At 36.9% G+C, this 19,122-nt stretch overlaps 1 protein-coding gene across 3 annotated transcripts in view; it reads right to left on the bottom strand.

Moving 5' to 3' along the window:
* PDS5B (PDS5 cohesin associated factor B) overlaps positions 1 to 19,122 on the bottom strand; it is a 117,586-nt gene that overhangs the window by 22,819 nt on the left and 75,645 nt on the right. For all 3 annotated transcript variants that reach the window (XM_087758218.1, XM_087758219.1, XM_087758220.1), the window contains exons 22-25: positions 18,252 to 18,320; positions 15,127 to 15,263; positions 8,779 to 8,902; positions 2,589 to 2,793 (exon numbers count right to left, since the gene is read on the bottom strand). In XM_087758218.1, the coding sequence (XP_087614344.1) occupies positions 2,589 to 2,793; positions 8,779 to 8,902; positions 15,127 to 15,263; positions 18,252 to 18,320 (535 nt within the window). The remainder of the gene's footprint in view (positions 1 to 2,588; positions 2,794 to 8,778; positions 8,903 to 15,126; positions 15,264 to 18,251; positions 18,321 to 19,122) is intronic.

Here is a 19,122-nt window from a genome sequence, read left to right on the forward strand (position 1 = left end):
GTGTAACTAAACAAACAAACAAACAAAAAACCCAAAAAACAAACAAACAAACAAAAGATTTGGCAGGGAAGAAAAAGAACATAATTATGATTTCAGAACACTAGTAAAATTGGCTTGCCTTAGACATGTCCCAGGCAAACCAACCCGCTATTATTTGTATTAATTAGCAACTTCAATAGAATGCTCATCAAGAGCTCATGAACTCAGTGTTTCATTGACTTCCTGCCTTGTACAATTTCTAATATAACTATGGTAGTAATTCCAACTGGGTCTGGAAAACAAAGTGAACCAGATCCAGACAAAACAGGAAAAGGACAAACATTGACACATATTATATTTAACCCCTGTCATGCAAAAAAATAGTATTTACACATTCTTTCCTCGTCTCTAACGAAGAGACACAACCTGAAAGGTGGGGTGGCTTTATGGACATGAACTACCAGCACTTGAAACTACAACGTGCCAAAAACCCTCAGGACAAGCCTTTATGAGCATTTAGGAAAGAAACTTATTAAAAAACCCCTAATCTTTACTCTTGTAATTTTTCCACTTACTGACTTGCAAGTAAAAGCCCAGCCTTAGAAAACAAAGATTCCTACGTAGGACACAAATCTCTACCCAGATGAAACTAGTAACAGATACACAATCAAAATAAGTCCCTTCTTGCATGGCTTCCACTCTGAATAGCATTTAGAGAATTTAAGAGGCCTGAGAGTAATTCCTGCCAGCCTGTAAAAGGTCAGTGTGGAGGAAAGAGGCATTTTACTGTCTGGTACCAGTCCTTTGGAAGTTTTCCTTAGGCACGGTATACAGAAGTTTACCATCTTTTCAACAAATGCTGAAATCCCCCAAAATATCTGAAAGATATCCTCCTCACCTGTACCAAGTTTTCAAGAAAAAAACATATCACTAAAAGCACACATTTATAGATTCAGAAAAATAGCTGCATTAATCCAAGATGCAGATTCTCTGCTCTAGTTTTTTGTGGAAGCTTTTCAACGGAGGTGCTATTGTCATTACTACCCTGAGTTACTGCATGGCCAGTAGGGAGAATGATAGAGGGAGACACATACACATTTAAATAGTATGATCTTACCAGAACTGAGCTTCAGCTGTACTACTGCAATAATGATTTTTTAAGATGTAAACAGTTCAAGACTTTTTTTTTTTTTTGTTAAAAGCTCAGACTAGTAGATCTGAATGTTACAAAGTTAACATTGTAATCCTCAAAAAATCCTGCAATCTATATTTAATCCAGACTCCTCATGGATTATAGTACATATCAAATCAATGGCATCACTCAAGGTAAGTCTTTCAGCAAGAAAAAAAAAAAAAAAATTTTCAGGCACACTTTGAGGTTGTACTGGATAGAAAGAATCACACATGCCTAGGCTCCTCTTCATTTCTTCTACAGTTTTTTGATAGTAGCTTTGCAGCATCTATCTTAATACAGTTAGGAAATTAGCAATTACTTGTAATCATATGAGAATTCTTATACTTTCCTCCTATATAACTAAAAAGAGTTTTCAGCTTTCAAGAGGAATAGTCTTAGGGTGACTTAAAGGCATTTGCTCAATGGATTTTTCTTTTTTACATGTTATCGAGGAGGGACAAAAAGCACTCCTCTTCTTTTTTTCTTTTTTAAATCTAATTAACAATACACAAAAGGATTTCTCTGCAGACTTATTCTGTGATCAAAGTCTAAGGGGACTAAGGCACACACAGACAGACATGTCTAATATAAAGTCTGTGATTCATAAATACAGAAGGAAATCAGTTATCTGACAGCATCTGTGAGATCAGATTCACAAAACAGGTCTGGTCTATCCTAAGAGGAGATGAAAAAATCCACTTCACATCACAAACGCCAAACCATCAGTAATCTTTTAAAGAAATAAAACTTTCAAAAACTCTTATTCAAAATGCCCATAGCTCTTCATAAAGGTTTGCTTTTTCCTATGACCGTATATCAGTGTTGTCATACTGTATGTGTGTAGCTTTGAGTAAGTCAAAAGGGAAAAGGAATGATTTTATAGAAGAAAAACAGCTAACACTAGTCCGTAATACCTTACAAAGCATTCCCATGATCAGACTGCTGTCACTGGGAAGAAAGAATTACATAAACTCATCCTAAAGTGCCTACAAATATAGCCCTTTGCCAGCATAAGACAAGAAGCTACTCAATATAGCAGCGCAAAGACAGTCAATTTAGTACAGCATTTATGTCATTAAGCTTGCATATTATTTATTACTGAAGTAAAATTAATCATTGTCACTTCACTTACAACATAATTAACCATTAAGTTCAAACAGTACGCATAACTGCCTTGTAAAACTACTTCACTTCCAATATACTTAGGCATAAGCATTTGCACAGCTTTTAACAAAATTGAAAGATCTCAGAAATGCCTGTTAAAAAATTCAAAAGAAAATCTGGACTCTATTTTCAGTTTTCATTAGATAACTTAAAGTGAAATTTACAGCCGTTCTATGTACAAAACCAGAAAACCATCAAAAATTCCACAGTCTACTCACATGTACATTTGAACTATAGCACTTGTACCAAAAAGCAACTTCTATTCTCTTACCACTAACTGCTGCATGTTGCTTCAGATATTCCCTTCTGACATTTATGTTCTTCACAAGGCACTGCCTAGCATGAGCTCTTCTCTCTTTCACTGGATCTTTTGCACACAGTGCACAAATAGCCATATATTCTAGTGGCAGCCGTAGTCTAGAAAGGCCTTTGTGAAGTTTCTGAGCAAATATTTGTCTCACTTGGTAACATTCATCCTATTGGGAAAAAAAAAAAAAAGGCAAAAACAAAAAAGGTAACAGTAAACTTTTCTAAAAGTAATATAGACTGTGAAATAAAACATGGAAGACTGGGTAAATATGCCAAAATCAATTTCAGACATTGCAGCCACAGAAACATGGGAATTGTAAGAATATTTTATAATGCCATTTCAGAGCAATTAAATTGAATTAATCAGTTGAAGCTTCCCTTAAGATCAGAAGAATAGTTAAGGTTCAGAAACCTTACAGGAAGATATCACACTCAGGACCCAAGGCCTAATTTAGCACAGTATTGAGGCATGGAGTTAATGAAATTGTTTACAATAGGACCACTTGCTTTGTGAAGCCAAAGTCAAAGATCTGCACTGAAACAGTGTTTAGCCACCAGTAACCACTGTGAAATCACAGTAGTAAAATCAACACAAATTTTCATTGAGCCATTAATATTAGAAAATTAATACAATTCAACAGAATGACCAGATAAGGTCGAAGGCTGAAGAGAGTACCAAGCATTTCCATTATACTGTGGAAACTTATGAACTATGACTGAGCACAGAAGAGAATAACCCACATCTAATAGTTGCCAAAGAACACAAGGTAAAATAATATGAAGGCGGCAAATGTACTTCTACAATTTATTAAGTAATGTATTTCCAGAAACGATATGAACTTCAAAATTCTCTGTATGAAAATAACCTATATACTTTAAGACACCATTCAATATACCACAAACCATTTAGTAACACAGGCCAAGGAAGGTTAACAGAAGCAGGTGCAGAAAACAGTTACAAGAAAATGTACAGAAAAGCATAAGGTAAACAAGGCCACCAAAACAGCTTGACATATTTAACCTGCCAAAAAAAAAGGTCAAGAGGAAAGATGTTATCTCTAAATATGAAGAAAAAAAAACAAAAACAAAACATTAACAGGAATAAACAGCTATTTTAGTGAAATCACAGTTTTGAAACCAGAAGGAATTGAAAAGGGTTTCCAGCTATCAGCCGACAAGATGTGCAGAGACAAAACCTAGCCACTGGTAACATTAACTCTGCTAAATTCACAAATGGCATCATCTCAAAAGAGATCATGTATTAGATAAAACAAGCCTCCCTCTACCCCCACCCAAAAATTAAATCCAGAGAAATTCATCAAGCCCCATTTTCCCTTCTGTGCTTCAAGCCTTAGTCTTCCTCTATGGACTGAAACCCTGAAATGTCTGCTGTAGCCAGAGCTGAAGCAACCCAAGACCACAAACCCAAACCGTGAGACCTACTCAAGACCTACTGCCTCTTTATAGCAAATCCACCCCCCAGCAGAAGGCTAACCTATAGCCCCTCTTTTCCTGCTTAGTAACATCTGAAGTCTAAAGCCTCTGGAAAGCTTAGACGAGACCGGTGCCTAGTTAGTATATTGAGAAGGAAGCATGTCCTTGACTCAGAGGACAAAAAAAGATATAGTTCGTTGTTACTGATGGTGTTACGTGGCACAAATTGGAATGATTTTTATTTCTTTATCTTTTAATATTGAGAATAACCTTAAATTCACCTCAGTTACAGTAGTTCACTGAGAAGAAGGGGGACCAAACTCAACCAAGTTCTACACTTTTTATAGCGTACAAATAAAACCCATACATTAGCCCCATTTTACATATCTACTTCTCTGAATTTAATGCCAATTCATCAGAAGTTCACCATTTAAAAGTGTTTTAAAAAAAATTGCAAAGCAGCATGTGCCTCTTGGACACAACTCATTCTTGCAAATGGACAAAGTCTTGCTTAAACAATTAAAACATTTTCAGAGTTGACAAAGGAAACTGAAAAAGCTTTGGGATTTTTTTTTAACAAATGAAACATGCAACCTAAAAGATTTATTCTAAATACAATTAAAATTGCATTTTCAACAGCAAAGCTTATTAGATCTTAAATCTGGTCTTAAAGCCTGTTAAACACTGATGTACTTAACACCATGCTCAATTATTTTCTACTCTGTTTCAATATGAAGTTCCACTGACATCAAGATTTGTTCTGCAGATCAAAGAACTTGTCTGCTGGTGAGCTTACAGGTTTGGACAAACACATACATAACTTACTTTAAAATGACTAAAATTACATGCATTTAATAATCAAAAAAATCTCTGTTTACCAGTGCAACTTTAATACAGCAATTAGCAACAACGCTTAATTATGTATTTTGCGCTCTAATCGTTCCGCATTACAAAATGGTACTCTCGGACAAAAAAAAAAAAAAAAAAAAAAAGCCAGCACAGAACCATAACAGAACCTGTGCAACCACTACAGACCTTAAAAATTAAGCTTTTCCTTTTGTTTAATCTGCTTCCTGATGTGTCCACTTAAAGAAAATTTGCTGTAAATTATGTAATATTAAAGTTGGCCTTGATGTCACTTGAATGTCCTAATTTGTGGCTAGACTTGACAGTGTTAAGAATTAATAAACTTTTAGAATAATCAGTGTCTACCATCAAGAAATGGATTCTAATACTACACATTCTAAGCATAAACATCTATGTATGCAAATGTACACATGCAAATATCTCAAAAACAAATATACAGATGGTTTCCATATGAGATTAATACAGTACCATTTATAAATGCAAAAGTCACTGAAACCATTACAGTTACTCTGCCTCTGAGGATCTGAACTCAATAGCCTGACAGAGGGAAAGGAAACTGCAGAAGACCTCAAGAAGATCTAGAAAAGCTGTAAGTATTCAAAATCCATTAGGAGCTGCAGAGAAAAGTAAAGGCACAATTCCTGTCCTGACAGAGGTAACAATCTAAACTCTAGTGAACAAGTAAGAAAGTCACAAAAAGGCAAAGAAATATCAATAAATAAGGAGAAAAAGTGACAAAAGTGATACTATAGTGGAACAAATTTTCCTGGAAGCCATGTCAAGGCATATGGATATCCACAGGGAGGCAATTACAGACTACCAACATGGCTTCACAACGGACAAATCATGCCTGACTAATCTAATAGCCTTTTACAATGGAGTGACTGCATAGATGGATAAGGGAAGAACAACTGGTGTCATCTACATGGAGCTGTGTAAGGCCTTTGACACAGTGTCACACATTTTTGTCTCTAAATTGGAGAGATATGGGTTTCATAGCTGGATTATTTGATAGATAAGAAATTGGCTGAATGGCCATGTCCAACAAATTGCAGTCAAAAACTTAATGTCCAAATGGAGATCAGTAACAAGTGGTGTCCTTCAGAGGTCAATATTGGGACCAGTACTGTTCAATATCTTCATTAATGACACAGACAGCAGGATTGAGTACACCCCTCAGCAAGTCTGTGGATGACACCAAGCCAAGCAGTGCAGTTGACACACTAGAGGGAAGTGATGCCATCCAGAGAGACCTGGACAGGCTTGAGGAGCAGGCCCACGTAAACCTTACAAAGTTTAACAAGGCCAAGTGCAAGGTCCTGCACCTGGGTCAGGGCAATCCCCAGTATCAATGCAGGCGGGGAGATGAAGGGATTGAGAGCAGCCCTGCAGAGAAGGACTTAGGGACACTGGTGGATGAAAAACTGGACATGAGCCAGCAACATGCGCTCGCAGCCCAGAAGGCCAATCGCATCCTGGGCTGTATGAAAAGAAGTATGGCCCGTGGGTCAAAGGAGGTGATTCTGCCCCTCTGCTCTGCTCCGGTGAGACCCCACCTGGAGTACTGCATCCAGCTCTGCGGTCCCCATTACAGGACAGACATGGAGCTGTTAGAGCAGGTCCATAGGAGGGCCACAGAAAGTGGTCAGAGGGATGGAACACCTCTCCTACGAGGAAAGGCTGAGAGAGTTATTCAGCCTGGAGAGGAGAAGGCTGCAAGGAGACCTTATTGCAGCCTTTCAATATATAAAGGGGGCTTATAAGAAAGATGGGGACAGGCTTTTTACCAGGGCCTGTAGTGATAGGACAAGGGGCAATGGTTTTAAACTGAAAGAGGGTAGGTTTAGATTGGACATGAGGAAGAAATTTTTTACAGTGAGGGTGGCAGGACACTGGAACAGGTTGCCCAGCGAAGCTGTGGATGCCCCATCATTGGAAGTGTTCAAGGTCAGGTTGGATGGGGCTTTGAGCAACCTGATCTAGTGGAAGATGTCCCTGCCCACAGCAGGGAGGTTAAAATGGGATGATCTTTAGAGGTCCCTTTCAACCCAAACTATTGTATGATTCTATAGTAAGATATGATACTAACTTGTTTATAAATGCTGATGAACCTATTATGTTCTTCTAATTTAAATCTCATCTCCCAAAATTCCCTTTTGAAAATTGAGAGGTAAGCATTAGACCCAAAGAGAGCAAAAAAAGGTGACAACACATCTGTTACCAATATCTACAAGCAGTTAAGACTGATACAGCTGGAAAACAAGAAGTGAAAAAGAAAGTGAGAGAGAGTGATGAAATGGAAGGCAAGGCGCTTGTATGTAATGTATTGAAAAGAGAGGCAAAACCATGAAGGCAAATTCTGATAGAGGAGAACTGCAAGGTTAACATTCGCAAAAAAAACCCAAAAATTTGCCACAGGAGGGAAATGACTAAAGAAATGAACAGATTTTGATCACTGGGCTCAGAAGAAAACAGAACATGCAAATACTATATTGGCAAGGCTAGTCTGGCACGACATTATCCGGCTGGAGTATCCTTTCCGGAACAGAGACAGATCTTATTTGTCATTACAGTAAGTGGCTCTCTACTAATTTTGTTCTGAATTGTAAAAATCCTTAAAACTCATCTTGACACAAAACTAACATTTCTATTAGCTTTTGGAATAGGAAGACTGAAAAGTCTCAGTCCTTGCTTTGGGTGTAAAGACCTTCAGTTACTACCACTGAATTTCTGCTGCGTTTTTGTTAGATTTCATCTGTTTAAGTAATTTTAAGTTTTGTTTCATTTCTCTTGTTTTTCATAGCATTTGGGAACTGAGTAAGGGCTCCTTTCCATAGGAACACAGAAGCTTAAACTCCATGTGAACATTGTTCAAACAATATACAGACTGTCTTACTCTGGTATATGAATGTTTTTTCTAGCCTAACTGTACCCAACTCTAAACAATTAAAAAAATTAAAAAGATACTCTATATGAAAATAAAAAATATCCACACAGGGTTATACTTTGTATTTTCTAATATTAAATACCAATTTCAAATCTTCTGACATTTAAAATGGGTTGCAGCTTTTAAAGCTTTAGCTAGTCACAGGAATTAATGTCTAGAATGCAGTATCATTATTACTGAAGATATATTCTGGAAAGGATTGCTTCCAGAGGATTCCTTGACTTTTGTAAAGTCAGAAAAACACCAGCAGTTACACAAGTAACACCAACATGAGTCCCTCCATGATTGCCTCACTCTTGGGGTGGGAATCAATTTCTGTAGAATTTGCTAAGTCTACAAGACAGGAACACAGAGGATCTCTATATCTCTACATACAATTTGAAAGTTATTTCCTTTCTGCTACTTTGGGCTCACAGGCAGAAATTAAGGATGAAAATTCCAACATCTACTGAGAAATCTCTCCCTATCTCTTCTAATATTTAAAGGATGCGAACTATCTTTGCAGATCTCTGCGTTCCAAATATATTCTACTCGGGTATCAAGAAACCAAGGTCACTGTTGTCACCACAGTCCAAGATACTGTATGTCATCACATTTCAACTTCTAATAATGTCTAATGCAGCTGGGGTATTACTTTAAATCAATACTGAATTCCTTGGTTTATCAATATTCTAACATTTCACTACTTCAAGGTAGCATTCCCCCACTGGGCAGCCCAATACTACAGATCTCATTCTGATGCAAAATCAGTTTTCAGGATTATGTAGTTCGAAAATAAATTCATGCCAAGGCTGAACGTTTTGCATAAAGTCAGATTAGCAGAAGTATACACAACATACAGAACAGACAACATATATACTCATACATTTGCTGATAACCCACAAGTCCCACCTAATTTCCTTACATTTATGGCTAGTGCACACAGCTGGTACTGTTCTAAGGTGATGATTTCATGGTAACAAGGTTCTTGTGCCAACTTCACAATAGCATTCCCTGCAGCCAGCCTCAACCGAGACATATCAGGTTTACTGAAAAACAAGCACATGGATTATGAAAGTTAGTTAGTAAAAAATTATGTAATTATTTGACTTAATTAAATCCCAATAAGTTTGTATTGCTGAAAAACAGGTACTTTAAAAAGAAGGAAAAAGTTTCCATGTACTTCACCATTCCCACTCCCCCAAATCAACAGCAGAAGTAACTTCAAACCAAAAGCACTTTCCATGTCACCACATTTCACAGCCTATTACCACATACCTATTACCTTGCCCCAACTTAGCAGTGAAAATATTCCTTGGAACTTCCTAAAAGTTCCACATGGGTGTGAAACCGTTTTAGCCATGCACTGGACCAGCACAGTCCAAATTGCCCCTCAGAGACCTCATTTAGCCTGTAAGATACTTTTGTTCAGCATGCTGGTTTTCCTTTGGCAAGGGGTTCCTGCCAAAGAAGTAGCCCATTTCTAGTCCCCAGAGTTGCTAAAATTCTTCTAGCAATGGTAGCTCAAAATCCATGCTGCAAGTCAACATATATTAAGATTAATTAGATATTATGATAGGTGATAAAGTGAATTGTATTTTTAAGACAACAGCAAAAAGGATTTAGCAAGTGAGAAGAATCTTCAACATGCTGAAAGTATTGTTATTTGACTTGCACGCCCAAATTGCACTCCCACCTAGGAAAACACTCCAGCCATTTGTTAATTTTCATATCTAAAGAGGAATGTTTTTGTCTGTAACCTACAATCATATTTACAAAAGTTATCAGAATATCAAAAGCATCTTCACATGAGCTTTGCAAACTGATATCCACTTGATGTGTGCATTAATAAACTTCCACTGTTCTTAGAAAATTTATTTCTGTAAAATGTATTACTTCTGCCTTTCTTCAGATCATACACAAAAGAACTAAGAAGTTTTATGGATCTCTCACATAAAACACAAACGAATTCTATTCATTAGTAGTAAGTACAGCTTTTTCCTTTGATAACTTGGAGCAGGAATCAAGTTGTATTCTTATTTAGAAATAATTATTTATTTAAGCAGGACAAAAATTGTTTAACTTCTTAATCATTTGCCCTTTATCCTTAGGAAGAGCAAACACTAGCCTTAAATCCATTATCATGAAAACTGTACAAAGCATTTAAAGAATGAGATAAAAAGATATTATTAAACACAGACTGCATGATAAAAATACCTACTAAAGAGCTTAAACCTTAACATTTATCTAATCAGGCTTTATAAACACCTCAGTATTTTATGGAAACTACAACATTTCCAAAAAACCCAAATAGATCACGAGCAACCAAGTGACAGGACAAAAGCTACACTAACTTTCAGACAAGGCATGAAGATTAACATGATAACGTCTAGTTCTTAAATGCTAAATTTCACTTTAAATTGCGTCTACTGTGATAAGTGAACCCAATAAAGATTCAATTTTTGCACTTCAGTGACAACTGAGCAATAATGACTTACAAGTACAGAGTGATTGAGCTAAAGGAAAAGATAAAATTAAGAACTTTCCATCTTCCTCAGCTTTGGTAGTGATAACATTTAATTCTGAAAATTGAATCAAAGATATTTCACATAAAAGTTGGCCAAATCTTTATAGAGTATGGGTATCACAGAAATACCCACAACCATGTGTGCACGCTGTGGGAAGGAAAAGGACGACAGTGTCAGCTGTGAATATCATTCTTACAGCTGAAGATGAAAATCAGATCTGTCTTATTCCCCAAAAGGATTCTCTCAGAAGAAACTCTTAATCGAGGATTTATTTTTGATCAAATTGTTATAGCCAAAAGCTTTCTGATCTGCATTATCCCAAAACACACAATTATTAGGGCTGAAATAAAAGCTTCTGTATGATATAACTGCAGTTTTTGATTATTTCTAATAATTTTGAAAATTAGTACCAAAGATACCACTGTCCTATCTGAAGCTCTCTAAGACATACAAGATGGACCTGGACATTTGTTTCCTGGAGTGCTATTACTATTGCTGAAGACCAGATGTTTGAAATGAGAACAAAAGCACAACCACATGGAAAGATGTTATCAAATACAAAACACAGACTTAATTAAGGTGGTGGGCTGCACAAAAATAATCCAAATAAACGCATCTTGAAAACATATCTGGTGCATAATCATCTTTTCTCACTTTACAAACTAGCAGTTAACATTTTTTCTTCTACTCCAGAGGATAAATGCCAATGTCTAATTTTCTAAGCGTTTTCCGTGTTTCATGGAATAAAAAGTGTCTTTTGAATACAACCTCTGAAAATGTTACATATCAGATGGTGTAGCAAATTATCTATAGCACAGAACCACGAAGCTCTAAACTCCAAAGTTTTTAAGTAATTTTCTCTTGGTAAGCTTCAGTTTAAGGACAATGCAGATAGCATCTCAGAAAAATCTCAATTCAGGTTCATATCTAATATCAATACTTTCAGCAACAGCTAGTTTCCTCTGATACTGAAATAATCTCATTTTATGCTTAGTATAGATTAAAATTAAAATCCTACTACAAAGCCATGCAAGATTCAACTTAGCTATTTTACCTAACCACAAATAGAAAATTAGTACCATCCTGATTTTTAGATTTGTAGGACTGTTTATGACTGATGAAATGAAAAATAAAGACCTGGAGAGGACAGTTGAGATATTGTTTATTGACAAAATTCAGTATTAAAAAAATCTGACACTGGTGAGTTTGACCTACATGTGCTAACATCGCAAAGCAATTCAACAAAGTCATCAATCCCACTACTTCAAAGTGAGAAGGATGAACAAGAGTAGGGATTTGTTTATTTGTTTTCCAAGCAGGACCTTGCCTTCACCTGACACTCTAGGCTGAACTATGCTTTGAAATTTAAAAAAATCCCATTCCCTCACACTCTCATTGAGCAATACAGTTTGTAGATTTAAAGAGGCATAGGCACAGAGTCATTTTTATGGCTAATGAGGACAACACCACCAAGATGATTACAACATGACCAATGGCCTACATGAGATCAAATGGCTCCTAAACCCTGCCATTTTCAGTTAATTCAATTACCTTTAGCAAATTGTAGACTGTTCAAAAGACAAATGCAAGACAAACACAAAGATTGACTCTACACAGAATGACATGAGATCAAGTACAGTTTAAAAGATTGTGTCCTGTACTGAACAGACAATTTTACTCTTTCCAAAGCTTGCCCTAATTTGGAAGGAGCACAGCAGGGAAGCAGTAAGCACTGCCAGAAAGAAGATACCTCATTGCGTTCTCAAAGGGTGAAGAATAAAGGTCAGGAAGTGTCAGCGAGATACCAGCAAGCTCTAGTGCAGAACTAATGCACCTGAAACATCATCTCCTCTGCTTCAAGTTTTGAAAGCATAGGCGGTATAGCTCACACAGAGAAAAGGAGACCTGCCCTAGTTGCAGCTTGGAGCCTTCCCAAAATGCAATACTGGGAATCACAGAATAGTTACAGTCAGAAGGGACCTCTACAGGTCACGTAGCCTAATGCCTCTGCTCAGGCAGGGTCACCAAGAGCAAGCTGCCCAGGACAGTGTCCATATGGCTTTTTAAGATCTCTAAGGATGTAAACTCCACAACCTCTCTGGACAACCTGTGCCAGTGCTCAGTCACCCTCACAGTGAAAAAGTGTTTCCTTGTGTTCAGACAGAACCTCCTGTATTTCAGTTTGTGCCCATTGGCTCTCGTCCTGTCACTGCACACCACTAAGAAGAGCCTGACTCCATCTTCTTTACACCTTCTGTTCAGTTATTTATACAGACTTACGAGATCTCCACTGAGCCTTTTCTTCCCTAGGCTGAACACCCAGCTCTCTCAGCCTTTCCTCATCCATCAGATTGTCCAATTCCTTAAGCATCTTTGTGGCCCTATGGTGGGCTCATTCCAGTAGCTCCACATCTCTCTTGTACTGGGGAGAGCCCAGGTGCTCCATCACCTTCTCAGGGATCGAGGTGAGGCTGACTGGCCTGTAGTTAGTTCTCTGGGTCCTCCTTCCTGTCCTTTTTGAAGAGAGGAGGGACATTTGCTTTCCTCCAGTCTTCAGGCACCTCTACCAATCACCACAATCATTCAAGGAGTGGCCTCACAATGACATCTGCCAGCTCCCTCAACACTCATGGGTGCATCCCATCAAGGATCATGGACTTATGCATGTCCAGTTTGCTTAAGTATTCTCTAACCTGATCTTCTTCCCCAAGGGTATGTCTTCCTTGCTCCAGATTTTCCCTTGGTCTCCAGCTCCAGCTTTTCATCCACCAGTACCCCCAAGTCCTTCTCCACAGGGCTGCTTTCAATCCCTCCTTTTGTGTTTGAGTTTTGCCAGGAGCTCCTTGCTCATCCACACAGGTCTGCTGAAGTATTTGCCTGGCCTTCTGCTTTGACCACTGTTGAGCTTAGAGGAGATAATCCTTGAATACTAACTAACTACGTTCTTGGGTCTCTCTTCCCTCCAGGGCCTTATCCAATGGGACTGTACTAAGCAGATCATCGAAGAGGCCCAAGTCCGTTCTCCTGAAGTCCAGCACTGTGATCTTGCTTTTTGCCTTCCTTGCTGCCCTCAGAATTCTGAACTCCACCATCTTATGGTCATTATAGCCAAGGCTGCCTTCAACCTTCACACCCCCAAACAAGTCCCTCCTTGTTGGTGAGTATGAGGTCCAGCAGAGCACCTCTCCTCATTGGCTCCTCTATTACTTGTGTCAGGAAGTTGTCATTAATGCTCTCCAGGAAGTACCCAGATTGTTTATGTGCTGCTGTGTTGCTCCTCCAGCAGGTATTGGAGTGGTTGAAGTCCCCCATGAGGGCCAAGGCCTGCAAACATGAAGTTGGTTCTAGCTGTTCATAGAGGGCCTCATCCACTTACTCTTCCTGGTCAAGGGGCCTACAGCAGACACCCACAATGTCACCCATACCAGTTTGCTCTTTAATCCTAACCCATAAGATCTCAGTTGGCTTATCATCCATCCCCGGCACAGCTCTAAGCTCTGGGGTCGAAAGGTTGCCTTTAACACAGAGAAACCTCACATGTCATTGCAGCATTCTCCATCCCCTAAAAGTATCCCCAGCCTTCCATTAACTTTAATAATGGAGAACTGACTACATCGTTATATACAGTTTCTATTATTATTTATAGTTTTTGAGTACAAAAACAGTGGGAAAATTAAGTTTCTAAAACATGCACAGTAAGGAATCATCACTCCAAGCATGAAAACACACAGGACCTACAGAACTGGTATATTCACAAACTACTGGATAAGCCAACAATATGCTCTGAGCAGTTATGCTGAAAAGCTAACAACTTACTGCCACTTAACTCCCTAGCATCTGCCATGAATGGTCATATTACAGAATTTAAAACTATGAAACAATTATTTACAAGGAACTTTAAGAAAGACTACAGAGTTGCTACAAAGGTAGCATACTATACAATTCTCAGGTTTACAATTTTGCATACACAACGTAGGTTCTATCTGCATAATCACTGTATAACATTAAACTCTACCCCAAAATTAAAGCCTTTTCACTCCTACTGGCACAATCCACCCATGCCCCTAATGGCTTTTGCAGACATAAATTTTCAATGTTTGGGAAGCAATAGTGGCTGACAGCTTGTCACCTCCCTTACCACAGAGGATTAAGAAGATACCCAGAAAAACAAGTAAGTTGTCTAACAATGACCTAAAAGGTAAATTATTTATTGAGTCTTAATCCTTTTTACACATTTCCCTCTTCCTTTCACTTTAGAGGCCTCAAGAGATTAAAGTCTGCATTCAAGCAGAAAGGTCTTATGTACAAGCTATTCCCACCTGGTTTACTGCAACATGCTATTATTTTTTATTAGAAAGCCTGCCTATCGGCCTTTGGCATACACAACAATTGGTACATCAGGAAGAGCAAGCTGCATAAAAAATTAAAACCAATTTTCAGTGGGAAAGATGAAATTAGACAGTTTATTTTTGCAATATGAGTAATGACTCTTTGAAGAAAGAGATAGAAAAAAGACAACAAAACCAAGAAGATAAAACCATTAAAATACAGCTATATCTACAGTGTTAAGAAAACTGAGACTCAGCAAACTTATGAAGGAATCCAGCCAAGCTTACCATTAGTTCTTACACAGTAAGATGTATAAACTGTTAAGCAGTCTAACAGAATAGTTTAAGTACTACTTTGACTAAAACTCTCCCCACTGCATCATCACAGACATCAAAATGTTACCCTCTGTTACATACCTTATTTTCCCCTGCTCTGTTAAATCTCCATCACTGTGTAGTATTGTTGTTAGCAACCTCAGAGTAGAAGTTCCTGACTTGCTGTGGTTGTTCTTCATTCCTAGCAACCATCGAACCATCATCTTGATGGCCTGAATCTGAAAAAAAAATTTGATATGCACAAGTCAAATCACACCACAAGCCTCATTTTTAAAATAATCTTTATCTTCATTTAATCACACACTATTTTCTCAAGTGCTTTTTACTGCTACAAACATAAGCCTGTCAAGGCTGCAAAACATCATTTAAATACTGAAAGATAACTAGACGTACTCTGACCAGACAGCAACTTTTCACTTGAAGTCTCAAGCATTTATTACAGCAAACAAAAATCATACAACATTTAGTTGAAGTTTGAATGGTTTCTTCCACTAAGCAATCACATATTTTGTCTTATGAAAACATTATCTTAATTGACCTTACATCTATTAAACATTGTGGAATTAAGAAAACATTACTGGATCAAAAAGCAGAACACATTTTCATCTTTCTATATTCCTATAATTCCTGTGCTTAAACAATCCCTATATATTCTTTATTTATATAAGTAATATTTGCGTTTAAATTTATTTCAGACATGTAAATTAAAAAAACACTTCATAGATATTCTGACTGTTAGAGTATCAACCTCTATTAAGATAACTCATCCTGGAAAAGAATGTTTCTTTCATGGCTATTTAAAGAAAAGCCTCAAAGCTTGTTACTTAGGATAACTTGTCTTTTGCCAATGGAAACATCAAGTGTTTTGAGGCAAGCTTCTAAAAGTATGCAGAATCCAGCAGCTATCATGAAACACTGAATAATTTCACACATTTCTTTAGTGAAAATAAAGCATAAATTTGAAGATTAAGTTTGGTTTAGTATTTGAATCCCTTTGCCCTTTCATTCTCCTTTTATATGCAAGCAGAGATGATAAAAAAGCAGAAAGAGGAGTATCCTCTTACAGCAAAATGAAAATGCTCATCTGAATCAAGCAGACATCCTTGCGTGGCGGCGGCGGGGGAGGGGGGGGGGCGGGGAGCGGGACCAACAAAACACCAAACTCTGAGGTTCAAAACACAAAAGCTTTGGAAAAACTAAGGTATGGTGGGAAGGAAGCTAGCACTTTTTGTACACAGTAACATCAAATTTTCTTCTTAATGGAAATGGCAGTTCTAATAACTTTTATATAAACATTCACAATATCACCAAATGAAGCTCATCGTACAGTTGATCTATTCCATGTAACAAACTGATCACAATGGTCCCTTCAGATTAAGTTCTAGGATTTTCATCTATATTATACAGTTACGTTACAAAGAGAGCCTTTGAAAAAAGGCTTTTAAAACCAGAGTAAAAAAAAAATACACTGTCAGAGAGATTAGTTTATAAACTAACGGTATGGCCTGCAGCATTCATTAAATATAGGCTTCTCAGTGGTAATAAATGCTAATTAAATTTGCAGATCAATTTTCACAATAACCTGTTTTCACTTGCCAATAAACGCTTCTTAGAGCTTTCAGGATTGGCTTCAACTCTAAGTTGCCTTAAGATTTTCTATAAGTCAATTGATAAGTTTTATAAACACCAAAATGCATTTTAGAGAGATACTACAGCTTCACGAATCATTAAAAAAATTAAGAAAAACAATTAATATTTACTACTTCAAGTTACATGTATAATCACCGAAGTGAAATCATGTTTAGTTTCAACTAGCAGTTCATTAAATCAAAGCAAACATGCATTCTTTTAACAGTTTTTGGAGTGTACTGTGTAACTACGGAATTGCACAAATATGAAAAAAATTCTTGCTGTAGTCAAACGAATAAAAAGCTAAGAAATCAACTCCAAACACAACTGAGCATTTCCAGTAATGAGTTCTGTACCAAGCTGGAAACCAAAGTACTTATTAAACCATCAGAGAAGGAGGTATTATGCTACAAAGAGCTTAACAACTTCAAGAGAGAAGGCAAAGAACTTCTTAAAACCATCAGAGCAACTTTATTCAAAAGGCATTGGAAATTAAATGACTGCTATAATTAACTTAGAAACAGCATGCTACAAAGCACATGCATCTTTCTAATTCTGAAAGAAAATGTGAAAGCATAATCTATTCCTGTTCTGAAGAAAGGGCATTTAAAAACAAATACAGACATAGGATGTGTTTTCCACAGTATAAGTCTATTTCTGATTGAGTGAAAAACTGAGCGAGAATATCTATTACCAACCCCAGAAACCATAATAATAAACTTACTCAAAAAAAAAAAGCTTCAGATGATGTTTTGAAATAAAAAAAAAAAACCCAACCATTTTAAAGTCTTTTTTTTTTTTCTTTTTTTTTAAATCTAGGTTTTTCTCTAATACACATTGTACACAGAGAAAAGCAATGTAACCAACGTAACACATTTATTCATTTGAGGAAACTGACAAATCCAAGAACAATTTTTTCTTTATTCTAAAACAGCACTGAAAGTTTCTTGGAATGTCCTAAAAATTCAAAAGAAAAAGGGAAGACTTAAACAAAGTCTCTATGGTATTTAACTCCTATCTTAAACAGAAGGGAAAAAAATAATTTTACTTTAACTGTGACAATACCTGGAATACATAAGTGTTGCACACCAAACCTAAGCCTATAATAAGCTATAATAAAAATTCAATAAAGTGTATATGTAAATTTATTTACAAAAGTAAAAAAAGTAGATGCTCCCAAAAGCAAATTCTTTTCTTCTGGCAATCCAAAAATATGTATTCTGATAATATCCTCAATTTTAAAATACTTCTTTTTTAGTTTTAGAAAGGTGACAAGGAAACAGAGGAAAGCAGTTGACAGTTTTAGAAATCCAGATATTTAACTTTATTACATAATATACACACAATCATAAGAAAATGGAAAGTAATAAGAAATGGCACTGGACCAAGCTGCCCAGGGAAGTGGTGGAGTCCCCATCCCTGGAGGTATTTAAGAGACGGGTAGATGTGGTGCTTAGGGACATGGTTTAGTGGTGGACTTGGCAGTGCTAGGTTAATGGTTGGACTTGATGATCTTAAAGGTCTTTTCCAGCCTAAACGATCCTATGATTCTATGAAATATAGCAAGTGCTACTTACTTTAACAAGTGTTTCAGGAGACACTTCTTCATCCGGGACCCAAAGTTTTGTTGTCTTTTTTCCTGGAAGCTAAACCAAATGTTACATTTTGTTACACTTCTGTTACTCTTCAGCGAAACCTGCTGTAACCTCCTCTTTCCAGTTTGCTTCCGAGAACAATACAGCAGCACTCACTGGTTAGCTTTACACCTTCTGTATTTTATGGAAGTAACCATTCCAGAAGTGAGATACTGTTCTTACCTCACTATTCAAGTATCAGCAAATTTAACAGTAGTAAAGGGGTTTTTGTTGTTGTTGTTACCTGAAAACTATTGCTTTAGAGTGTAATTTAGAGTGTAATTGCTTTAGAGTGTAATAGCTATTGCCTTGAAAATAATTTCCAGTTTCCATATCCAGGAGATTGGAACCTCAAGCACATAGTTTTAGACAGTAAGTCTTTCCCTAAACAATGGCTGACAATGCACAAGTTATTTTTTCACTTTATAATCACTATCAATACAGAAGTATTAGAAAAATTAAAATTCAGTCTTCCATTTAAACAGTATATTTTAGTTTCAAATGCTTTATACTTCCTACAAAAAAAAAAAATCACAACTTGCTTGCTCAAGACAAGAGACTAAGTGAGTGAAGTCAATAACAATTTTCAATTTCAATTTTCCTGTTTTTAACAAAAGACAAGTCATGAGTGATCAAATGCTGTGCTATACAGCTTGTCACTTTTGTAAGAACTACCAAATTAGTACTATCTCCTTTCCTGTACTGCGTTTTCAGTTGAGTCAAACAGCATACGTGCAAATCCAAGGACAACCATATGCAAAAAGAACCACCAACAAGCCAAAAATTTTCACAAGTACTTGCTGAGTATCATACT

The sequence above is a fragment of the Nipponia nippon genome, unplaced genomic scaffold (assembly GCF_047370975.1).
Source record: "Nipponia nippon isolate SJK-2023a ecotype South Korea unplaced genomic scaffold, ASM4737097v1 scaffold_2, whole genome shotgun sequence".
NCBI lineage: Eukaryota > Metazoa > Chordata > Aves > Pelecaniformes > Threskiornithidae > Nipponia > Nipponia nippon.